Source organism: Pipra filicauda, unplaced genomic scaffold (assembly GCF_003945595.2).
Source record: "Pipra filicauda isolate LSUMZ 115617 unplaced genomic scaffold, ASM394559v2 scaffold81_size6448238_pilon, whole genome shotgun sequence".
Classification (NCBI taxonomy): Eukaryota; Metazoa; Chordata; class Aves; order Passeriformes; family Pipridae; genus Pipra; species Pipra filicauda.
Window position 1 is genome coordinate 1,871,714 of NW_024104998.1, and position 26,859 is coordinate 1,898,572.

The 26,859-nt window shown below is 39.9% G+C and overlaps 1 protein-coding gene across 1 annotated transcript; it reads right to left on the reverse strand.

Annotated features, from left to right (window-relative positions):
* Nucleotides 1–1,891: 1,891 nt before the first annotated feature.
* LOC120325075 (chondroitin sulfate proteoglycan 4-like) lies at nucleotides 1,892–25,893 on the reverse strand. Its single transcript, XM_039390388.1, has 7 exons — nucleotides 25,739–25,893; nucleotides 24,099–24,105; nucleotides 20,731–20,929; nucleotides 16,611–16,742; nucleotides 12,450–12,622; nucleotides 8,068–8,251; nucleotides 1,892–7,568 (listed from the first exon to the last, which is right to left on the reverse strand). The coding sequence occupies exons 1-7, from the start codon at nucleotides 25,891–25,893 to the stop codon at nucleotides 5,515–5,517; spliced, it is 2,904 nt and encodes a 967-aa protein (XP_039246322.1). The 3' UTR covers nucleotides 1,892–5,514.
* Nucleotides 25,894–26,859: the final 966 nt, after the last annotated feature.

Here is a 26,859-nt window from a genome sequence, read left to right on the forward strand (position 1 = left end):
ATGAAATACAAACTCTTGATTACTCTGATTTTTTTATTCTCTCAAGAATTTCCTCATCAATGTGCTTCCATGCACCATATATAAAAGGACCTGTGCAAGATGAAGTTGTACAGTGTATGAGCTGGAGCAAATCTCTGTGATCATTCACATGCTATACATCGCATGAAGTTATTCCGATCTACTGCTTGTGTTCTTCAAAGAAGTTCTGACACTTGGTAACATCCCATATCAATGCTCAGTCTGCTCATCCTACATTTTTACTCAACAAATTTATGCAAACTAATGCCCCTCTCACTGTGATGCTACGCAAATATTTTGCAGCTGAAATCTCAGCCTATAAATAACTCCATGTCTGGCAGTGCCTACCAGCATGTATAAAGCATTCCCACAAATATAACCAAGCAGCAAGACTAGAAATGAGGAAACAATCACATAAAGCTAGCACTTCACCACACAGAATCTCCGTACAAACAGATGTGAAAATACAGATTTCCCCAGTTGCAATGAAAGAACATTTTGTTCTGGGATTACATATGCAAGCTCTAGCAGGAATTATTTAGCTTGAAATGGGTGAAGATAAATTAATACGGTTTCCATTGAATATGCCAGGACAATTATTTTCAGCCCATTTAAAAATATTCACAGAATGTACTTCAACATAGCATCACAAGGACTGATTGAAAAAAACAGTGCAGGCAGGATGGAAGCCTATAGCTAAGGACACGTAAGTACATTCACTCTGGATTTGGCCTTGTAGTAGGGAGTAATAGGATACTGCAGGGAAAGTTGTAGATGGCCCTTACTAATATTTTAATAAAAGGAAAGCCATAAGAGGTTTATGACCATTTCTATCCTATTTTATCTTCTTCTCAAACCAACATTTTCTGAGCTGTAGGAGGGGAACTAGACTCGCTACTGCTGAGACAGATTTCTGCGCTCAGGATGCTGAGTCATGGTGCAGGGGAAGCTGCTCCCACAGGCCACCAGCATTTCTGATGCATCAAGAGAAAGTTCCTTACCTCAAGTTACAGGAACAACTACAAAGCACTTGAGTTCTGATTAAGAAAAAAAATCAGGTTGAACAATGCATTTGGTGTGAGGCTGGAGTAAGTGCATACTTTTGATCAAGTGAAAAATCAAAGACTAAACACCACCGATGTATTAACAGTTAAGAATGTGATATTTTAAAATCTTCTAATCATGTGCAGCTAAATAACAGAAAATCTTCCTGAAATTAGCCCAGTGCAGTCCTGTTTGAGCAAGTTCAACTCAATGCATTTATTCTCATGTTACTTTCATTCAAGGGGCCCCCTGGTGGTCTAGTGGTTAGGATGCGGTGCTCTCACTGCCGTGGCCAAGGTTCGATTCCCGGTCAGGGAACTCCTCCGGGCAGATGGAGCTTGTCAGCCCTGTAAGGCCATCCATCTAAGAGAAGGTCACTCTAAACAAACCTACGTCCTGAGGATCTCGCTGCCACCGTCCAAGCTCGCTCGGCCCCGGCAGATGAACCTCAGGATTAAAGGGTGGGCTCAGTTCAGCGCACACTGTGTCTCACCTAAAAAATCCACTGCGCAGGCTCGAAGGGTAATGACCTTTCCCAAATCTTCATTCGCGAAGACTGGCCATGATGATGAGATGAGATGACTTTCATTCAAGCGCTGGACATGGCCAGGTTAGATGCACAATGAGAGGTCTCTCCTTTTCTAGCCATACACATTGTGTTGCACTGGGCACAGCAAAATAGCCATCCCAGCATATGTGCAATTTGAAAAATAAACATCATAAAACTCAGAAGAATGCTGTTACTGGCATAGGGATCCTGTTCTGTCTCTTCACTGTTGTGACACGGCATTGCACAGGTCTTTAAAGAAAGCATAAAAACTTAACTGTGTAGATTATAAACAAAACATTTAATATATGTTTTCAAGGGACTTCCATGTTGCAGTTTAGAATTCCATTTGGTAAAAGAAGGAATCCTTCACAAACCTCATCTTCACTAAATAAAACATATAACTTCAAGGTCAAGTGAAACAACCAAAATATTCAAACCAGATCCTGACCGTTAACTACGTCGGTTCCTAGAATCACAAAAGAATCCATAAGCACAAAATGTGGGGGTTTTTTGAGTTTTCTAGATTGATAGTAATTTAGGAAACCCAGTATGTGATTCATCCTAGCTAGATTGTACCATCTCAAAGCTGGACTTCTAGCTAAGCCAGGACTGACTTCTCTCATCTATATAAAACATCTATGTGTGAACAACGTAGACTGTTCTCTGGCAAAGATTACTCTGTACCACCCACAGAGAAAGTTCACATTATTGTAATCAGATTTTTTACTTTTTTTTTTTAAATAGGGATTCAGGGTGGGATATTAAAGAAAAATTCATATGTAGTAATCAGCTACAATATTACCTCTGCATTTTGCATTAAACCAAGTAATCACTGACACAATAAGCTCACATCCATACACAGTTTTCATTAAAACACTGCATAATATGGTAGCCATTTTGGCACAGCTGCCTCACAGTAGCAACAGCTGAGGGAGAAAACTGAATGCTTGCACACTACTCTGATGAATTAGGTGTTTAGGCTGATTTTAATAATTAAAAACAAACAAAAAAACAAAATTGGAAAAAACCCTCAGTGTTTTAAAAATTGAGCCAAATGCTCAAGATTCAATCCCATAATTCCTGATCTACTTGAAATGAACATCTGTTGTCAGCCAAAGCCATTTTGGAAACAGTGAGTAAGACTTCAACCCCTTATGCTAAAGCCAAAAGAGCCGGCACAAATTCTATCACCTTTTCTGAGGTTTTCATATAGGATTCCTTGCTCAGAACATGCAAGTGCTCAAACTCAGGAATGCCCAGTTGTGGAGTTCTAATTGCATTGCAGGTTCTTTGACTTCATCACTATTATGTCATGGTCTCACTTTTACATTGCCAGCAATACGGAAGCCCCATGCTCCATCTCTACTACACATCCCGATTTGGGCACACCTGTCCTTACACCAACATCTTTATTAAAATCTCATGAAGCATGCATTTCACTTTTATATTTTTGTTCAGCCTGTCACAAGTCAGCAGTGTGCATTTTGTCACCAGACTCCAGGAGCTTTCGGCATTGTCCAAACTGTACCAAACTGTAGGCACACCGCTTGATCTCCTGGTCAGAATTGGAGCATGAGACCTCTTGCTGTTAACAGGACAGTCTCAGTGGTAGAGCAACGTGAGGCAGGCTTCATTAGGTATCAGGAAAGCGTCAGGATTACAATTCTTTACTCCTCCTTGGAGTGTGGCCTTGGAGAAGGTGTAAAGGGATCAGGTTGCTGCTACTGTCCAGAAGGCATTGGAGGCAGCCTGCAGCTGACAGCTGGGATCTGGAGGAAGCTGCTGTCTGCTTGGTATTAGTAGAAGAGGTCTCAGGAAATGGCAAAAGACATACAGCTGTACCTCTGCAAAGGATGCTGGGTTGCCTCTGTGATGGCTGACAACACCACCTCAAAACAGTGCCAGAGATTTTCTTGGAAAAGCAGAAAAGTCCACAATGTAGATCTACAGTGGTCCATAAGAGACACATGAACATCCCGAGCCTTTTACACTGATCAGGTACTTGAATTCACATGCTGCCATCAGGGAAAATATGGTAATGACAGACAAAAAACCTTGGTGTTCAAATACATTTTAGTTTGAGTATATAAAGGGTTCATATCTTTAGTCTCTGGTGCCCTAACAACTTGACCAGCTGAAGAGATGGCTTGCATATTTTCTGGTGATGAGCTACTCTTCTTGAAGTGGGCTCTGAAAAATGTATTGCTTAAAAATGCACCGCGATCATGGTTGAACACGGCAGAGGTGGTAAAAATGAGAGGGACTATTCCCAGTGCTCCTGTGTTTAGTTATCAGAACACAGCAGTATGGAGTTTAAGTCTGGCCCTCCTTGTAGGTAAAAATTTCCCATAATTGAAATATATAAATTACAGAAACATACCTAATCATCAACAATAAAAAATCATCCAAAACAAAGCAGCATGAAATGAATAGCACCAAGGCTCTTGAGATCCATAAATCCACTGTATAAAAGTGAAAATGACAGTACATAGGCCTAAATAAAAAAGGTATTCCAGTGTTAACTGAGCGAGTGCAGTCCTGAGAGTGCTGAGAACAGTGTTTTTACAAAGAAGCTATCTGGAAGCTGTAACAATATAGAGGTAGAAAATAGATGAGGATTTGAGTGGTAGTAAGAAACTGGTTATGATCACACCACCATTCCCTTGAGTTTATTCAGTTCATTTTTTGAAGTCAACAGGAATTTTGTCATTTGTCCTCTGTGGAAGAAAAACTGGACCTTAACTGGAGGCTGCATATCACTGTAGAGCTTGGATTTCCAAAAATGCTAGAATATTCCTTTTGAACAGAAACTATTGCACATTTTATTACCAGAGCAAAGTTAGTAAGTACGTAATACTCTGTTCGTAGCGTGTAATGCATATGTGTTCAGTGTTCTGGGAGATGAAGAGTAAATTGTGAAACTTCAAAATAGGATACACGCTACCTCACAGGATTGTTTCTATCAGTAGCTCCATGACACATGACAATATGCAGCATAGGACTTAATTCTACTGTCATCTGCTTGAATACACAAACTCCAGAGAAAGTTATGTTTGCTTCACTGAAAGCAGAATTAACCCCTTTGTCAGGAGTAGGAAATTTTGATATGCACATCCAGACATAACCTAAGCCTGAAGATAATTCAGCAGACAGGCTGGCTGGCAGATACACAGTTTTTGGCATGTGGATTACGGGTCACAGATGTATTTTTCCAGCCTGCAGACACTAAAGGCTAGAGTTCAGTATCAAATAAGGAAAAAGAAATCAAAAGAACAAACAACATCTCACAGCATTTTACCAGAATCCTTATTCAGTACTGTACTATTGTTGCTGAGTTGAATTCCGGATTTCCAGTTCAGTGACCTGGATGAACACCCGTCAAAATAATCACAGCTTTGTTTCTTCTGTACTGGCCTCTGAACAGCCTTCAGGTCAAAATTATATTATTGAGATTAGCACCATGGCAATTACCTATTGGAACAGTTTAAAGTTCTTCGAATACAAGTTATGGTTCAGGAAGGAATACAAGACGTTTATAAAAAATTACTTCTTCGAAGAAAAGAAATTCTATTAAAAATATATAATCCATGATACAACATTCCATTTTACCTGTCATGGAAAATAAAAAATAGTGCATACATAGAATGCACTCAAAATACATGAGGCCAAATTCTGCACTGAATTAAGTGAGAACTTTGCTGATGTACTAGCTGGAAATCTTCTTTTATGGCCACTGTAATCACTAAGATTTTTATTATTATTATTATTTCACAGGTATTTAGATTTCATCTAGTGCATCATTTGACCTATAATAAATGAGTGTATAAAGAACAAATTATATGTCAACAACGTATATTCTCTGTTCCGTACTACATCAATTAGCATGACCAAAACCGGAGTAACTACACCCAGTACTGATTGCGCTTCAAAGTTGGGTTTGTTTTCCGACAATATTGGATGACTTCAGGATCAAGATTTAAAATGCCATTTTGCAGAGGCCTTTCTATAGTTGGAGAAACCACTGCAGGAAGCAGCTGCTCATGTCTTACTGCCATGAATGTTGATGCTGCACTTCTCTCAGCACCCTTCAGAAGAGGAGTCACTGTAACAGTAGGTACAGTCAAGCTCCATTCCAGACACCGACCTGGACTACTGAGGATTGCATCTGCTTGACTTTTGACAAGTGATTTCGTCTTCTCTTTCTTCTGGCACATTAACAAAATGCACACAAAAGTAACAGCAACAATGAGTAGCACAGACACCAGGACCAGAGGGATAATGATGTACCAAGCATTGCTGCTTTCACCCACCTGCTCTCTGGGACTCTTGGCATTAACCTGGCTTGTAGTCTTTATCTCCTCAGATACACTTGTTCTCATTGCCAGATTTAGCAATGGGCCTTTCTCATGTAGATATCCCCAGTGATTCTGCCCAGGCCACTTAGTTGATTCAGGCTTCTGTGGTGCTATTGCAGGCTCTTCCTCCTGTGAGGAAGCTGGTGCCTCATACTTTGAGGTAGTATGAACTTTTAAAGTAGTCATGCTGGTTACAAAAGGCACTTCTGTCGTAAAACCCTGCACAAGTGGAGGACTGTGTGGCACAATGGAATACTGAAAACAGCCAACAGCAGGTTGCACAGCATCTGCCCTGAGTATAAATGTAAATGAGTCATTTAACAGATCAATGCCCGTCATATTTGTATCTATGTCTAGAAGCAAAACACCACCATCAATGTCAGCCTGGGTGAATGTCTGAATGTCTTCAAACACTGCACCGCTCACAAACTTTTTCTTTACAATCTTTCCATGTGAGGGGGGCACTATCACTTCAAATCTAGGATTACTATTTGTTAAATTAGCTAGCTCAGATGCATCCAGGTCACTGCTTCCAAATTTATAAGCCACTCCATTTGAAATCTGCAGATCAGGTACAACTTGTACTAAAGGCTTCACTGTGATGTTCAGCACTTGTCCTGTTAGATTGCCTTCTGCAGTGAAAAGCATGAACTTCAGTACTTCTTCGGATGCAGTGAGATTTGACAGGTGGTAGGAGAGCCTTCCCGAGTACAAATCTGCCTGCTCAAATTTAGTAACCTGCTTATTTCCAATCATCAGGTGCCCGTATTTGAGTGGCTGAGTTACTTCATACATAATGTTAGTGCTTTTTCCATTTGTGACAGCTGAAAGCTGAACATTAGTAATAGTGACAGATGTCTGGCCCTGGGGAAGTACAACATTGGTAAGGTTGACTAGGACAAGAACAATTGGTATGACTTCAAGACTGAACAGTTTGTATAAAGGGCGATGTTTACCGTCAGTCACACTGAAACAAAACACCCCAGAAGATGAACTTCCATCCTGTACATACCAAATGTTACCACTGTCAACATCAGCTTGTGTGAAATCTTTTATAGAGACACTGAGATTGCTTTTTATTGCTAAATAACCATTATTGGGGTTGCTAACAATGGTATATTTGAGCTCAGCTGGGGCATTATCTAAGTCTTCAACTTTCAGGTTCTCTGACCCCAGCACGGACATATCTCCTTGCAGGACTTTCAAGTGCAGCCTTTTAGTCTTGAGTTCTGGAGATCGGTCATTCACTGGAAAAACAGTGATATTAAACATCTCCTCTAAAACTTCACTATGGGGCTTTGTTGCAGACTCGCTCTTTAGGTTTAACCAAACAGCAAAAGCAAAACTGTCATTAAGCGATTCAGAATTATCATGTACATACACAATTCCAAATTTGTTCAGTATGTATTGGGAGAAATTAGGTTTTTCTTTGGTAACGTTTCTTTCTCCAACAACAATCATGCCATGTTGGGGGAAAGAAACAACCTGATACCAGACTTCATACATGGAACGCTGTATGTCAGGTAGTTTAATCAATAGATTTGAAGCATCTAAATTTGTTTTATTGATCAATACTCTGCCTCCTTCCTGGACTGTGGCACCTGGCAGAAAGGAAAAGAGAATCTTAGTAATTGGCAATTTTACAGTTGCAATACTTCAGAAATCAGATATCAAACACTGATGATGCTCAGAAAATTTTCTCCTTCATAGTATCCTTGATTTCTATATGTCATAACTAAAAATGTATTACCACTACTTTTAAAATACAGTCAACACATAAGAGACAAGATTTTCTACTGATGCATATACTAAAATTAAAGAAATATCAGAGTGTCAAAACTTCTGAGTGTTTTCACCTACAATTATAGAAAACAGAGAATATTCTCTACAGCAGTAGGAATCATCAAACATAGGTAGTTAATCTCATTTCTAAAAATGTAGTGATGTGGCTTTCCAAGCTACTATCTACATTACACTGTGTCAGAAGTATTCTGTTTATTGCTTACTGAAGAGAAAGGAGCCTTTGTTTTTCCTCAGTTCTTCAATGGAACCCTGACAGACCCAAACCAATTTGGAGCCCAAACAGTACAGCATTTTTACCTGTATTTGCTAGAAGACGACTATTCCGATCATCTCTGGTAATTTCATATGAAATGACAATATGGAACACCTGGAGGTCCAGAGCTGATGGCGGAGAGGAGACAGTAAATGTAAAGAAATCTTCTGCACTCCAGCCAGCTAACTCAGCATGTAAGTGTTCGTACATGATCACACCTTCATCAACCTATTTTGGGTAAAGGAAAGTCACAGGTGTAAGAAGAAAATGACTTTAACCAGAGGACTGTTAAGGACAGAAAAAAAATATCTTGAGAACATTGTTCAAAGAGGTCTTTGCACCTTAGTCCATGCACAGCATATATGGAACTTACAGAATTGTTTAGGTTGGAAAAGACCTTTAAGATCAAGTCCAACCATTAACCCAGCACTGACAAGTCCACTACTAAACTACAGCCCCAAGTGCCAGATCTACACATCTTTTAAAATCTCCAGGTTGGTGATTTAATCACTTCCCTGGCCTGGTTCAATGTTAGATCACCCTTCACATGAAGAAAGATTTCCTAATATTCCAGCTAAATGTGCCCTGGCACAACCTGAGGGCATTTCCTCTCATCCTATAGCTTGTTACTTAGGCAAAGAAGCCGATCCTCACCTGACTACAACCTCCTTTCAGGTAGTTGTAGAGAGCAATAAGATTCCCTCTGATCCTCCTTTTCAGGTGCCCCCTGAGCCTCCTTTTCTCCAGATAAACACCCTCAGTTCCCTCAGGCACTCCTAGTAGGACTTGTGCTCCAGACTCTTCCCCAGCTCTGTTGCCCTTCTCTGGACACGTTCCAGCACCTCAGTGTCTTTCTTGCAGTGACTGGCTCAGAACTGCACACAGGATTTGAAGTGTGGCCTCACCAGTGCCCAGTACAGGGGGACTGTCACTGCCCTGGTCCTGCTGGCCACACTATTGCTGATCCAGGCCAGGATGCCATTGGCCTTCTTGGCCACCTGGGCACACTGCTGGCTCATGTTCAGCTGCTGTTGACCAGCATCCCCAGGTCCTTTTCCACAGGGCAGCCACTCTGCCCCAACCTGAGGTTGTGCTGCCTGAGGTTGTTGTGACCCAAGGTCTCGACTTGGCACTTGGCCTTGCTGAACCTCATACCTTTGGCCTTGTCCCACTGATCCAGCCTGTACATAACTTACACTGAGATTATCTTGCACTTCTCTTTTTCTTAAAATGGACTCTGTGTTGCCAGATAAGCTTACCTGAAAGTAGGCAAAGTGTTACTGGGCATGAATGCTTAGTAAGAGCCTTATGTGAAGAGCAGAGATATATAACACTGAGAAACCTATTTTAAACTAGCAATGGTAACGGTGATCATAAGCTCAGCTGGACTGTATCTTTAGTGAATCAGAGTATCATATGTCTGAGGTTTTTCTTTACAAGGACACTAGCAGGTCTGGACTCATCGTCCTGAAAAAGCATATGAAAGACTGAAGGACTGAAAAGGACTTTGATGCAGGTATTTCCTGGGAACAGCCAAAGATACTTGGTAAGAGACTAAGAAAACCAGAAGGGAGTGTAATGACAATTGAAATATAATCTCAAGTATAAGCAAAGAGCTGATGAAATTACTTAGTGGGAAATTTATACATCACAGCAAGAAGGGGATTCCTAAGAAACAGGAAGAAACCTGTTTTGTCCTACATGTGCCTGCACTGACCTTGCAGATCATCATACTCAAGAGAATCCTATCAGTCCACTGTGAGTAATCAAGACACAGAAGTAAATCTTCAGAAAAACAAATGCACACACAACATAAAAACATTTATCTCTCTAAAACCCAAAGCGAAAGGCAGTATTTTCAGACTATTTCTCATCAACAGGAACTATACATGAATTTTAAGATCAATACCATAATACACTGGAACTGCAACAGAATTCCTAATAACAGCAAGATTAGAACACTCTAGTAGATTCAGCATCTGGTCTGCTTGCTAATTTATTCACTAGCCTGGAGAGAAGACAGTCATACCTATTAAATCCTTGGCAAATTCCGGGCAACTGCTAACCTGGCCTGCATGTGTTGGTTTGTAATTGCCACAGAGATCCCTGTCTGAGATGGCGCCGGTTCTGAGTTTACTATTGTAACACACTCCTCACAGCCTGCAAACAGTCTGGTGGGACTCATTAGCACACGTTTCTATCACATAGGCTTGAAAGGTGTGAAAAAAGAAAACAAAAAGCTCCCTGCTGCTATCACAGATGAAGCATTTTAGCAGTTTAGAGTCTGAGGTGTGAATACAGAGTTCTAATACTGAAATTATTGCAACAGCCCCCTTTGAGATCACTAGGGAAACTGAGCTTTCAAGGTCGGGTTTCTCAGCAGCCTCAAAACCATCCTGCTTTTTCTCTAAAAAAGTCAGACTGATGTGATAAAATCACATCTTCAGGTTTGTGCCTTCCCTATACTAATTTTATTTTTAATGGCTATTATAGGAAAAAAAATTATATCAAAAGGATACATTAATTCAGGGTAACTTTCCAAAACCTCTAGGACTTCAAGTTGGGAGAGAAAAAAAAAAGCAAATATCATGTTGAAAAACTATTGTGTTATTCAAGAGTGTTTAATGCGCAAATAATTTTCTTATATTCCCAAACAACAACTGTTCAAGAAAAAATGCCTTGAAATGCAATAGTGATTTCAGTCCTTTTTTTTTCCCCCCTCTGGCAACAAAGCAATAAACCACAGGGCACAGGAAGAGTTCAGCACCACAGCAAAACATAGTACTTTTATGAAATGAAATCTGAAGTTCCTCAACACAGAATGAAGAGTATGAAAACCCAAAGTACTAATCTAATGCAAAATATTTTCAGTTCCAATCAGATTTACAAGCTTCTTATTACTAAACAGAAACTGAATGTCTTAGTCTCCATTACATGGAGAATGTACAATGTTTGTAACACCCATGTAATTTTTTAACTGATATTTTAACTCCATGTGCTACAACACACTAGACTGAAAATTTATTTAGATACCTTTTCTCTCCCTCATACCTCATTCTCTACCAGCATCAATAGCAAGCAATAGGTTTGGATACCTTAATTCTACCTGTAAGCAGTCACTTAGCTCTACTTGTTTGAAATTAAAATGGCCAATAGAAATATCTCCAAGAGACAAGAAAAGCATACATATTATTATAGCTCAAATCCTTACACAATTTACAGAGTTCAAAGGAAATTTAGCTATACATTAGTAAAAACTAAAGCTACAGAGAAATAACTGGCATGTTCTGACATGGCACTGTCTAATAAACATACATAAAGATCATATCCATAGGCAAAAAGAGTGAAACTCCAAAACCTTAACTGAAAGATTTTCTGTCTAATATGCTTAACTTTTTCATTTAATGCTCATAAAAATCATACATTTTGGGATCAGAAGGGAGCAGCGTCATCATATAGTTCATCTCTTTAATAATTTAAGACAAAACTCAGCATCTATTGTAACAAGACCAATAATATCATGGGATTAGTACGTGGTTTTATGAGAACCATTCTGTGTTCATTTTGCTTTATAAAGTCCAAGTAGAGATTCATTCCATCACAGTCCTCGGTCAGGTTGTTTGAAAGTTTGATGATAACTAACAGAAATGTCAACCTTTTTTCCAGGTTTTACCTATCAAGTTTCAATTTCTGGCCAACAGATTTTCTCATTTCTTCATACATTGAATCAAACCAGATTTAAAATCTGTAAACATAGGTTTTTCCATGAGCAAAGTCAGAAGATTGACCCCCTTTTGTCTCCCTCACTTTGATTTTCTGAGAATAACTTAATGCAGAGGACATGGTCATATTCAGATTCTGCACACAGACATAAGTAATTTCTGTTGCAGAAGAACGTTTCTATCAAGTTACATAAGCTGCCATGTTTTAGTCATTCAGTATGAGAATCTATATTACAGGTAAGATACTTTAAACACTTAGTATCACAGCCAATCAAGTCAATAAAAGTCCTCTTGGGGACACCCATGACTGTGTACAGATAAAATGAATATGATACTTTCAGAGTACAGACTTTTCATAGAGCAAAAGGTTGCCTCTTCTGCCAGAAACTAAAGGCTTCCAACCTCTGCCTGCTGGTTAATGGCACCAGAACAGTTTTTCTTGACAAATACTATTACAAGCAAAACAGTGGGAATTGCCAAGACCCTGCTAGTATCCAAGCAGAGAGGAACAAAGGCTGCCCTTGCATTCATTACTAGATGCCAGATATTTAGTGACACAGCAAATCTGGATGGTTGCACTGATGGATCACATATGCCTGATTACTTAACATATATAAATGGAATCAGACAAAGAATAAGCAACTGAGATGCCCTTTGAAGTAACAATATACCCCTTAATTAGTTATTACAGAGTAAATGCTTACCATAGACTGTGTAAAACTGAGAATTTCCTGAGTGGTATCATCGGAATTTACTCTGATCAGCCCTCCAAGTTTTGGGAAAGTTACAATCATAAAAGTTATACTTCTGTTTCCTGCACTGATCACATCATTGGTTACAGCTTTAAGATCAAGTTGTGAAACAGGTTTCCTGGAACCTAAAAAAGTGTCAATTATAGGAAACACATATTTACAAGAGCAATTTTACAAAAGGTTAAGTTTTGTATGCACAACTCACACTCTCACCCAGGTATTCTACTTAGCCTTTTAATAATGTTTTATAAGATCAGCAGGCTTACTCTTTTTCTAGTTACCTTCTAGTTGCAACTCTTTTTTCAATCAAAAAGGCCATTAGTAGGATGTATCTTTGTCTTACAAATGTAAAAAATGCAGTACTCTTCAGCACATGTAATCGCTAAACATTAGCTTCTGCAAAAACAACCCAAAGTAAGGAATAGAGCATGTATAAGAAGCTCTGTTCCTACATGACATGTCTAGAACTGAATTCATACTCCAGTGTTTTGGGTATTCCCAGTTGCTACAGAAGACAGGATGACTTGGCAGGGAGAAGCCTCAACACAGTAAAGTTTTCAGTGAACACATAAACCAAAGCCAATTATTAACAGAAACATGAAGCACGCTTTATCAATATGAAATATTATTTTCATTAAATGAAATTAAAACATCAATACTGAATTAAACGAATTAGGAAGAACATCATGTAACAGAAATGACAGCCTGAACTGAAATAATGTATTATTTATTAAGAGGTAAAAAAATCCTTTCGATACATAGCACCGCACTAACCTAACTAAAGTTACTAAATTCTGGTTTAAAAATGAAAAAGATTATTACGAGCTTTCTGGTATTTAGTCAAACAAGACAATTTTTGAGATAGGTGTGATGAAACCACACTTAGTAATTTCCTGAAAGAAAAAAATAAGTTTTATTTGGCTTTTTTTGAAGCACTTTCAAGGTATACAGTCAGCGCACTAAAAGTCACATTCAGTGATAATTTTGGAGAAGCAATAGATTCCGATAACCCTATTCTCTCTATATCCCCACTTCTGCCTCAGTTTTCACATTTTCTTTTTTCTTAAGCAACAAGCTTTTGTAGATTTCAATACATAATTTCAGATACTAGCAGTATATATCCTTGAAGTCTGAATTATCAATCCACCTTCAATAAACCATAATGTTTATACAGGAATAACACAAAATAACATATATATGCTACAATATTCAGAGGAAAGGGGATGCTTTGCAAGCCATTAGTAACATCAGGTTTACCTGCAGCTGTGCCATGGTTCAAATCACAACTACTTTGAAGGAGGGTTGTTATAACAAAATAAGATCTTCTGGCTCTGTCTGTTTTCCCATTTTTACCTTCCCATATCTCTCTGTGTCCATACTGTTTTGAAAAGTGAAACTGTCCCTCAGGTCTAGAAAAATTCTCCCACACTGTATCTAATTCAAGAAAGCTTCCTTCTCTTTCTCTCTCCTCCCTTTTTTGTATGATAGTCAGGGAGGGAAGCATGACCTTGTGAATACAGCAGATATGGTCAGAAATTTACAACTTAGAGCAGCAGTTAATCAGACCACATAAATCTGAAAATGCAGTTGTTTATCAGTAACCTGCTACTTATGTAAATCAGGCCTCATTGCCTTAACAGAGTAGGACAGAGTAACTCTAAAACATGGTCACTCTGTAGTGATGAAAGTTACTGCTTCAATTTTTCATAATCATACCAGGTTATCACACCACCACCACCACAGTGCAGGGCCAAGCATGTCTGTCACAAAACCCTGTTCCTTCCTCATAGACCTGACCTCACTTCACTGCTCAGCACAGGCTGAAATATAGCCTAGGGCCACAGACAACAAAGTCTATCATGCTCTCCTGTAAAATAGGATCCTCCCCCAAACATAACCTTCTCCTTTACCCACTCCTGTCCTGAGAGTTGAGAACCTTCTCCAGCACCCACAGTAGTTCTCCTCTAGTCTTCACCCACCCAACAAACTGGGTGAAGGAAAGTGAAGTGAGAACACTGCCTGTGTGTTCCCAAATACAGAAGCAGAGAGGTCACAAAGACAACCCAACCCAAAGGAACAGAGAGGAGGAAGACACACAATAAGGACAGGTGATGCCAAGTAGAGCCAAACTTATCCATACAACTAGAGTGTAACAGCATAAGGTTGGTACATAATAATTTTGTTACACATTTTTACATTTAAGATTTGGAAAATGCTTTGGCATGACCCACTGGTAGAGAGTTATGAATCATCTCATCTATGGACTGATTAGACAGCTCTGCTTCCAAATAACTAAAAGTCAGGCTGCCCCTCCTTTTCAGAGAGAAACTCAGCTCATTCCTTCTTTGAGTAATTGCTTCCCTGAAGAGAGCAAATCCCCACATTGCAGATATCCAGGATACACATGAAAAAAGTCATGTATCTCACAGACAATTTGCTGGCACACTGATAAAACAAGCTCCTGTTAAACAGAAAAAAATCAATAAATTATGTAAACAAATCTGGTATACCCAACACAACAAAAGACAGCAGTACATGCTCTTATAAAATTGCAGAACAATACACTTGAGAGAATAGTTTACACCCAGTCAAGAAGACATGGTAAATTCCTCACAATTAATTCAATTTTTACCACCCCAGAGAGAAGGATTCTCAAGTTGCCTCGGAATTAACTTTCATTCTGTAGTGCTATAAAATATAACAGGACACTGGCTGTTGTTTTAATTTATATTAACCATTTGGCACCAGCACTGTTTTATTAGTCATTTCATGACAGCCAAGTACAGCTGAAACCCACACAGCTCCAGAATGTCCTTTAAAAATATCATAAAGAGAACAGGTGAAAAAGCTAGTAAAACTTTTTAACACCTAAAAGGAATTTTGCTCACCCAAAGTAAGTGAAAATTCAGGAAAAACTGTAATCTTAGATTAATACAATGTGCAGTGCTGAAATAAATACTGTATTTTGCAAAGTGAAGAACTGATCGACAGTCTAGAGACTTTGCATTCTATGGAAGTATCTGGCATGCTTCTCTTACAATTATCATTGTCTTAAGATAGAACTTCTGTAAATCCTTGTGCCCAAGGCAACCTTACATACCAATATTGCATGGTAATAAGCTTTGTAAGTGGATTTATGTGAATCCCATTTATATTGACTGAATTAGAAGATCACGCTGCTACAATCTCATTTTTTGTTGCCTGTGTTTAAGTGGCTTTCATGGCAAACCTTTGTTTATGCAAGCTTATGACTGGGAAGTTTAAGAAGATAAAGTGCTCCTCTTCTGTATCCAATTAATAAATCAAGGTACAGATTAATACCTCTAGAACATTGCCAATTCTACATCTCTCTCTGACTCTACAGACTGTATTCAGAGAAAAGAAAAAGGTAGCACAGACAAAAGTGTGATGCAAGACATTGCTCAGAGAAAACTAACCTATTACTCCTTTAATCCTGCAATTAATGTTAGATTACTACCTCAGTCAGAGACTACTCTTGCCAATGTCAAGGAGCAAATGGCTCTGGTGAGACCCTCTTACATCAATTCCTGCAGTAGTACAACTTCATTTAAAAAATACTTAGCTGCTGATACAACTAGTTACAAATGCACCAATATGAACCAAAGTTTTCAGTCCTTCTGATTCATCAGTGAGTCTCTCCATAACTCATCTTAAACAATAAAAAAGTGAATTAGCAATCTGCAGAGTTTACATGTGCTATTCAGAATCTGACAGACACAAGCTCCATTCTGCTTTTACCAATCAATATCACAACCATCTAGGACACTTCTAAATATCTGAATATAATAGAGAGCCTTTTAACAAATCTGAATGGGGAATATTCAGAGCTTAGGAAGACAGTACTATTGTCACACTGTGCTTGTATATTTCACTGTCAGTTTCTATTGACTCCAAGCATATCAAAAAGTTAGACTACAAAGCAAAAAAGCAATATGTTGTTTGAGAAAACATAACCCTTCTTTTCAAAATCATACAGATAGATGTTCTCAGGTACAGTTTTCCATAGTTTAGTCAGTTAGGTATCTGACAAATAACTCTATATTATGCAATATTTTCAACTGGATAAAATCATCATAATCCTAAAAAACAGACCTGGAAAGACTCCAAGTCCTTTGTTCTCTTCAAGGCTAATGACCAGTGTATGTGCTATGATGCTAAAAATCTGTTGAGGTGCAAAGTTCAAACCATCTGTCACCTGAAAGCTGAAGCCTCCAGACATTGCTCCTGTAGAAAAGAAAATTATAAATTTATTCTTGTATTACTCTGTCACACAAAACACAAGCATACTTTTGGACACCTTTTGCTCTTGGCTACAGTGAAATATTATTCAGGAATATATTTGGTGCAGGTAGCTCAGTGTGCAGCTGCAGTGCCAGCTACAGATTGAGCTCTGGATGGCAGGATCCCCAGGCAAGAGGGCCCCAGGCAAGAGGCCACGAACTGCCCACCCTTTGCACAACAAAGGGCACATGGACCTGTGGCCCAGCTGGACACAGAGAAACAAGAGGAGCCAAGAACCCCAGACTTCCTTTGTGCTTAGACTGTGAGGGTATAAAAGCCCAGGGGTCCTTGTTCAGGGTCCCACCTCAGAGGCTCCCAGCTTGAGCTGTTATTCTGTTATTGCACCATGATTAAATTATATTAAGGAACGGGTGCCTGAGACTCTGCTATGGGAAACCTGGGATTGAACTGGTAAGGAAACCTAATCTGACTGTGTGAGTGGTGTGTGTAGGGTGAGCGGTGTGTGTAGGGAGTCAAGCAGGGTACCTGTTGGGTCATTGCAACCACCCACTGTGAAAGGGCCTTGGTCTCCTGTGGTATAACTGTGACTGCCTGAGTGACTCCTGAATGGAGTAGACTGGAAAGTTTCCTTAACAATATATATCCAAAGTCATCCTGACAGCAACTTTTGATCAGAACCTTTGTATCTTAATTAGAATTAAATAAATTGATTACGCAGTTAACACCCAAGGAAGAACTACCAGCTGCTGTTTACAGTGAAGGCCAACATCCCTTAGATGTAAATCACGAAGAGCGGGCCCTTCGTCTCTTTCTTTACTGACCCAGTGGAGCTGAAACCAAGTTAAATTTGGGGAAACAATGACTTCTAGATTTCCAACTTCTTTTATAGCTTAGGACAGTCCAAAGCACTTAAACAGTCACATTTTGCCAAAGAAGGAACTGGAGGGGAAAGTAACTAGAATGTTCTTTCCTTTTGTTTTACGTTTAAAGGTCTGTATCAACCCTCGGGTTGTTTCCTTTGCCTCTTTGCTGCGCTTCAGCTTTGCTGAAGTATGTATGTTGTCACAGCTTAAAATATTTCAGAGGTTATGTGTACTCGTAATAAATGCACATTTTTGCCTTTAATCTTAGGATCTTTACATACTTTGGCACAAGCAATAGCAAAATACCTCCAGGAGTCTGAGTGGATTCCTGTAAAAATACATCTCTCAGTACTGACTGACTGCTTCAAGCAGAGGCTTCCCAGACTGTTCAGTTAGGTAGAGAGATTGAAACATTAGCTGTTGCAAAGAGTTACCATGCTCTTCTATTTGCTTTGCCCAATTTAGCCACAAGATACTGCTAAAAGAATATAGATCCTGAAAGCCAGAGGGTGCTTGCATGTGAAGATCAGAACACCTTGCCTAACTACAAATTAACATATCAGAAGAATCAAATGTGGGTTCTGAGATTATAGTTAACAACATCCCTAAGCTAACAACACCCCTGCCTCTTATATCCAGCCAGACAATGAAGTAGCTCTGGAAGATCATGTCATATAGTTCTTATTTTAACAGGTTTTATTCTCTGATGTTTTCTCCTGATATAAATGAAGAAGCTGCTTATTTAAAAAGGCATCAAGGAGTCTAGTATTTGCACTAGGTTGGAAAAAAAAAACACCAGGCTTACATAGCCTCATTTGCTTTTTTGGCTAATGCAGTCAACTGCTTGATTGACCCAGATGTTTTATCATCGGCAGTCGGAACATAACTACATCTCGAACTTCTGCCTGGGTGGAGCATTTATTACTTTATCAATTACTTTATCAATTAAATTTCAAAGACATACCTGATCAGAAGCAATAAAAAGGACACCAAAAAGAGCGTTGTAAAAGTTGCACTGAAAAGACATTACAACTTCAGAACCAACAAGAGTTAATTCAGTACTGCCCTTAGAAAAATACTGGCAGGATTTGTGGGCAGACTCCATTCTGAAAAAGTGGGAGGGAAGTACTCTAGAGTGAAGGAAGGGTGGAAAAGACAAGGAATTCTCATGCTGAAAGAGGAGTACAGAAAAGGTACATTCTGGTTCTGCTTTTATGCTGGTGACAAAACAATCAGGGATTACAGAAGAAACAAATAAAACATTCAAGGTGACAATATGAGAAAGACAGGAGAGATTTGCAACTCACTGCAGAGAATTGGCAGCATAATGTAATGCATGAGGCTGAGTAAAGATGAAGGGAAAGTTTTGAGGTCTAACTTAGAAGCATAAAAGCAAAGTACGGTAGTACCTTCTTTAGTACTCCAGTACAAAAGACACTAAGAATGGAGAGTCACTGCCAGGTACAGACGTAAAAGATGTGTGGTGCCATGAGGAGTAGCCAGGGAATGGAAGAGCTGTCTCAGCCAAGCGGATGCTGCTCTTCCCCTTGGAAGGGCTACAGTGGGTAGAAGAGTAGATAGGGGTACTTCCCAAGAGGACCCAAAGAAGCTAGTGCACACTGTAAGACTGACAACAAGGGACAGAGAAAAGGGATAAAAATCTGAATGACAGTAGAACACAAGGAAAGGCCACAGGACAATGCTGGGAGCAAGAAAATGAAAGTAACAAGTACATTTCTAGCAACAGTTCAAGATGAGAGAGCAAAGAAAATCACTGACAGAGAAAGGAAAAGAAGTAAAATATTCAGAGTCCTTTCTGAAGCACTGGAGGCCATGAGGCTGAGATGGCAGAGATAGAGCAGCTGTAAGACCTGACATATGACCTGGGCAATTTTATGTTATAAAATTACTATACAAGCCACACTCCCACTCACTTGAAAATTAAATTTTCTGTTCTTTTCACTTTTATTAATCAAGATTCACTCCCTAAGACTACAGATATGCATGTGCCCTTTCAGGAACACAGAAGGGGACTGATTTCCTCACACTGAGACTTCCACTGTCCTACCACCATAAGGGTTTTTATATCTCAAAGTCTCCCTCGGAACAATTTAAATAGCTTGGCTCACTTTTGTCATGCCCTTGACCTTTAATTTCCTGGGCAAATTATTTGAGCAGGATTCTTATAGCTCACCAGCAACTGCTTGTAAAGCAACTTCAGTAACATACACACACTCTGCCAGACAGTGCATCATAAGTCAGAGCACATCAACCTCATGAAGACACAACATAGATCTGGAGTAACTGCTGCAGCCAAGGGAGTATTGGAACTCCAGCCTGCCTTGGGGCTGGCAAGATAGCGCTGTACCTCTTCTATCTCCATCCTAAAAAAGATGGTTTATTCCTTCTGTAGAACAAGTTTCTTCTTTCAGCTGAGGTAACACGGTAATAGAGTTGGAGCAGGAAATAAGCACCATATAAAATCCCCACCTCTTCCTCTGCATGGAACCCTGTTGGGATGTGGCTTCCCAGCACTACCACTCAAGGATGCATGAAGCTGCCCTGACTTCTTTTATTCCCCACACATTCTCTCAAATGCACAATAAACCCAATCTCTAGCTCTAGCCACTGGCACAAAGAGTCAATGTTTAAAGCTGAATTCCTTCACAGCCTGAAAGGGATGTTGACATCACATCACAGCTTGATCATCCATCACCACCACATCATGGCAGGTGTCTGTGAGACTGCTGGTCCATGAATAGCTCTGCACTGTAGCAAGACAGAAAGGTTTCAGGAGATTTTCAATCACAATAGTCAAAACCCTGGATTTCATATCTCTGTAAAGCTGCATGGCAACATTTCCTTACTACAAAACTGCTTTCAGAAAGAAGGCTGCTATTAAATAAAGCACCAGTACACAAAGGTTTCCCAGTAGGCACACATTTAAGTAGGCATCAGACCCTTCTCTGTTTAGTTTGTGAGATCATGTAAATAGTCTCTGAAATCTTTGTGACATTACAATGGCATCTGTAACGGATTAAAAACACAAGTATAGTGAATAGGAACAGTATTTTGGTAGCAGGCATGGTATTTGTGAAATCACATACCATTGTGTACAAATACCAGATGCCCTTCAGTTATATGAGCCTGGGTAAAACTAAGGATGCTCTTGTTTGGAGAAGACTTCAGAGCCAAGTGCCCATTGCTAGGTGGAGTAACGGAATACACCAATTCTGATGGTGAGGAATCCTTGTCTTCTGCACAGAGGTCATCAATAGTTATTTCTATGATGGAACCCACCCAGACCTAGGAAAACAAAATAATAAAAATAAAGAAAATGCATACAAAGGAAAATAGGGGGGATGGGAAGGGGACAAGGATGGATGATACATAACTCAAAGAAAAAGAATGACTAGAATAAAGATTTGCTACACTAGTAGCTATGGCAAGTTTCCTTACTGTCCATCCAAATCTCTGATCACAGATCGGAACACTTAATGTTGGCAAATGGTTTTCAAAATACGAGACCTTGGAACAGTACAAGCACATACATCCTGCACCAGTTAGAGTTTCAGTGAGCTGCAGTAGAAGTGCTCTATTTGTCAGGCACCATGCAAACCCTAACAAACATAACAAAAATTGTATTATGATAGCTGAGTCAAGGAGTTACTTTCCAACACACACACATGAATATTAGTGTCATGTACTTCACAGCAGGCAAGGCATTCAATATGCTCTACTTTCACCAGCAGAAAAGATAAAACAGCCTGGGGACAGCAAAACTTTAATACAAATGGAACACTTGTTGTAGCTGCATTACTTCCTCCTAACAACACGCACTAAAGACCCTTTTATAGTGCACCAAACAACCCACAGAGGTGCTCAGTTCAGTGGGAGATGAAAGAACCAACACCTCCAATAGCTGCTTAGCACCTAGTAAGGTCATGATTCCAGACAAAATAGCTAAATAGTTTTTAGAAATATGGTATAAATACCATTACTTAATTCTAATAAATAATCTGTTGGTGCAAGTCCAGAGGAGGGCCACAAAGTTGATAAGGGGACTGGGGCACCTCCCCTGCAAAGACAGGCTGAGGAAGTTGGGGCTGTTCAGCCTGGAGAAGAGAAGGTTGTGTGGATACCTCATTGCACCTTCCAGTATCTGAAGAGGGCCTAAAAGGAAGCCGGAGAGGGACTCTTCGACAGGAACTGTAGTGATAGGACAAGGAGTAATGGATACAAACCGAAAGAGGGGAAATTTAGGTTAAATATTAGGAAGAATTCTTTACTTGTCAGGGTGGGGAGATACTGGAACAGCTTACCTGGGGAAGTTGTGGATGTCCCATCCCTGGAAGTGTTCAAGGCCAGGTTGGATAAAGCCTTGAGCAACCTGGGCTACTGGGGGGTGTCCCTGCCCATGACAGGGGGGGTTGGGACTAGAAGATCTTTAAGGTCCCTTAACATTGTATGATGCAATGATGATTGTATGAATTGCTTCTTCATTTTTTAGCTGAAGATATGGAGAAACTGCAAGATTCTCCTTTCAAGCAGAAAGGACTGCTTTCTGAGTTTCATCTGTACCTTACTGGTTAATTCCTTGTTTGGAAAGAATAAGCAACAGCTCTGCTGTATTTATTTGGCATTACAGACAAAAGTGTTAACGAAGAAAAATACATATTTATCTCAATATGAAATTAAATTCTTAAATATTCAATATGTCAATATCAATTATTTCCATGCAGAATTTATATCAGAGGTACAATCTTAAAAGCCTAAGCCTTTAAATATCTCAGCTTGAGCTTCAAAATACACACTGCATCATCGCTTCCTGTCTTCCTAAGGTCTTAGTACACTTAATAAATATCTGGTAGTAACATCACACCAAATGCCTGAAGAATGACCTTTGACAAAGGTCATTTTACCTCTGCCAAAACCAAAAATCAGCAATCACAGATTTTCCCCTAAGTATTAATTTTACTTTTTAATAAAAACCATGGAAGAAAACCCTTTAAAGCCACTGGGGTTTTTGCCACTATACTTCAATAGAGGAAAGATTTCAGTCTACATTGTGCCACAGAATATGTGCCATGGAAAAAGAGATACTAAAATGAAATTAAATGGTTTTTTTATAAGTAGGAAAAAAATTTTAACAATAAGTTTATAACAGAAAATATCTTGCAACCAGCAAATAGCTATTTTCTCCCTTGAAATATATATTTCTCTGCAATGTAATTACTAATATCAAATTTTGATAAGGAATGACACTTATGAATACACAGGATGATAACTAATCCTAAAGGGTGACTTAGTGAGTGGCATCGAATATGCATATCAGTGTCACAGGTTTTGTATCGAGACCCTCATCTCACTAGCACTCGTGTAGATTCATCATCATGGCTAGGCTTCGCGAACGAAGACTTAGGAAGGCTCTATCCACATTTGTTACAGGCATGCTGGTGGCTTGTGAGGCCAATACGAGATAGACATAGATTATTCTACACAGAAAATAAAAGGTGACATAGAATATGCAAAAATATAAGAAATTACTATGGATGTTACTACAAATTACTTATTAAGTTTCAAATTTTTTCCTTACTAAAGGAAAAAAGAACTATAATTTCTAATTATAGAAAAAAGTGTTTTTTCTATAATGCCAGTATTTAATTCCATTTTTCTAGCACATTAACACACAATGCTTTTTAAGTACTAAACATGACCTGCAACATGATCCTTGAGGAATGAAAGGAGATCTAACAGCTGAAAAGAGCAGCAGGGAAGCAAACATTGACAGTACAGCAAGAAATGTACAAGAATCTTATTTTCCATATCTGGGATCAAGATGTCCTTGAAGAACACCATAAGAACTGTATCTGAACTTCCAGGATGTAGCATTACACTAGTTTTGCATGTGCCTAACACATCCCACAGCCATGGTCCAGAAAAGGTTCATGACCTTGCCAATGGGAAATAATTCATTCTGCTCTACTTACAGCATTTGGCTCATCAGTATCTCCTTGCATGCCACATTCCTTACCAGACACTCAATATTCATAGCCACTTTAACTCTTTAGAGAGTGACTTAGAGAAAACAACAAATTAGGGGTTTTTTAAACCTAATTGTAGGAAAATATAGCCCTCTTGTGGCAAAAGGGAGAGATACGGTTTGAAGCTGGCATCCTGCCAAGTCTCCAAACCCTACCACAAGAAGTCCCCCCCCCCGCCAAACTTCAGGGAGAAGAGGGAGAAAAAACAACCAAGAAAACCAAAACAAGAGAGAGACAGCTAAAGCAATATATATAAAAATATATTTACACTTATGTTACAGTTATATACAATTGAAATATATGTACAATTTCACAAGGGAGAGGGAAGGGGGAAGGGAAAAGGAACAAAACCAAAACAAAATATATATATACATCCCAATCAGTAGCCTGAGATCTAGCAACTAAAAGAATTGGCAAAAAAACTATCTTACTACTCTCCTTGGGACAACCGAGAGTCGCTCTGGAACGATCGCCGGCAACCTCCATCTCCCAAGGTCGGCAAGGCCTCACCAGGCCTCGCTCCCCAACACGGCAGACCCGACAGCAGGGAACCTGCACCTCCAAGCTGCCGGAACGAAAGAGAGCGCAGGCCTTTCCTCCTTTCTTCTTATAGCCCGGTTTATGTAAAAATCATAGGGAATACTGGGTAAATCTGGGCACTTCCTTGGTTACAAACTGGTCACCAAGGAAGGCCTAGACCAAACTACCACAGGAGGATACAGTCATTTCATAGTATTGCTACCTACAAATATCTTTAAACACATACATAAATGCAGCAAGTAATGCCAGGATGGTAATTTTCTTTAAAACATCCTATTTCCCTTACCCATTCCCAACACAGAAAAAAAATGTCCATAGAAAGTGTGGAAACTTTAGGAAATTATACCTAAAATGCTGATAATATAAGTTTCTAAGTAAACATACCCCTCATGAATTTGTTCCAATGGAAAGGCTGTAAAAGAAATGCAAGGATTACCACCATACGTTACAGAAGCTCTCAGGACTATGAAACTTTCTGTATCTCATACGTTGTGTCATAAATTCTTAGTCAAGGAAAAGCAAACAAACAAATCAAAACAAATAAACAAAAGAAAGCCACTAAACCCCACTCAAAAACTTCACTTACTTTCACTTCCTAGAGAAAAAACAGAAACAACTCCCAAAATGTTTGGTTGTCTGTCACACAAACTCCATAGTGTTCATAACCTTCATGGTGTTCACAACCTTGGTAACAACAGACAAGGTTGTTTGAAGAAAGGATGTTATAGATGCCTCTGAAGTGGGGGAGCTAGAGTTGGACTCGTTCAGCATATGTGCACATGACCAACAGTTTCTGGCATTTGGCCAGAAGCCCATGACAAAGGCCAAAATTAACTTCCATATATCCACACCAACATCATAGTTGCTATATAATTGTGCAAGTTTCGAGCTGGCTTCCCGCCAAGTCCCCCGAAACTCGACAACGAGGACCCGCCTCCCAGAGAGGGAAAAGAGAAAACAGAAACAAGCAGCCAAAGCTATAGCAAAAATATGTATATATATATATATATATATGTTTTATATATGAGACAGATACACAAAAGGAGAATACCACACACCGGGGGGGGGAAGGGGGGAAGGGAAGGGAGAAGGACAAAAAGGGGTAAGAACCGCACAAGTCAAACAACCAGCCGAAGGCAAATTAGCAAAAATCTCACCACTTCCCTTCGAACAGGCAGGATGGCTGGACACGGCCCTTGGCTCTCCCCTCACGGGTGGCAGATAACAGCAGTCACTGTAGGCCTCGGCTCCAGATAAGCCCGACCGAAACAGGGACCCACCGTTCTCGAACCTCGCCGGAAAGGAAGAGAGCGAACTATCTTATCCATGCCTTATTTATACCCTAGGTTACGTAAAGGAATAGCATGGAATACTTCCTTGGTCACCTTCCTAGTTCCTTCCTGGTTACAAGCTGGTTTCCAGGAAGGCCTAGACTGAAACCACCACATTCTCCACCCCTTATTCCATACTATTTCTTTACGCAACACCTGTATATTGTGTTCGTCTCTATCCCGCACATATACACATATACATATATAGTCCATGTTTATTTTTTCTCGAAGGCTGTCGTCTGTCATTGAAGATCAGCACCACCAGCAACTCGATTTGTGTTCTTGGTCTTTCGTCATAATCACAGTTCCGGTTTAGGGCTGGCTCATTGGTTTGGGCTGTGTCATCATCGGCCATCCTTGGATTCTCGTATCAGCTTTGTTCGGGTCTTTTTTTTTTTTCGTCTGGTGTCTGGTCTCCTGTAAAATACAACTCAAGGCACAGAATTAGTTTTTCCCCAGGCTTAGGTTTCCTTGAGGCACACATTGGATCTCTCCATCCTTCCTCATGACCCACCAGGTATATCCAGGTCCTTGAGCAAAGACAATCCCACGAATGGGTTTGTCTTGGCCTGAGGGAGGAGTGATCCAAACGGCCTTACCTAACACACCTTTTAGATGGATCGCTGGAACTTTGTCTCCATCTACAGTGTGGAGGGACTCTGCTTGGGCAGGACCAGCTCGGTTGACAGAGCCTCGGGTGTTGACTAGCCAGGTGGCCTTGGCTAAATTCTTGTCCCAATTTTTGTATGTTCCCCCACCCAGTGCCTTTAGAGTCGTCTTCAACAGTCCATTACACCTTTCTACTTTTCCTGCAGCAGGTGCATGATATGGAATGTGATATACCCATTCAATACCATGCTCCTGTGCCCAAGTGGCCACTAGACTGTTTTTGAAATGAGTCCCGTTGTCTGACTCAATTCGCTCTGGAGTGCCATGTCTCCACAGGACCTGCTTCTCAAGGCCTAGGATGGTGTTTCGGGCTGTTGCATGTGGTACCGAATATGTTTCCAACCATCCGGTGGTTGCTTCCACCATGGTAAGCACATAGCGTTTACCTTGGCGGGTCTGTGGCAATGTGATGTAATCAACCTGCCAGGCCTCTCCATACTTATACTTCTCCCAACGTCCACCATACCACAGGGGCTTAAACCTTTTTGCCTGTTTGATAGCAGCACAGGTTTCACAGTCACGGATAACCTGAGAGATAATATCTTTCGCTAAAAATCCACCCCTCGGTCTCGTGCCCATCTATGAGTGCCGTCTCGGCCCTGATGACCTGAAGCATCATGAGCCCATCGAGCTAGGAACAACTCTCCCTTCT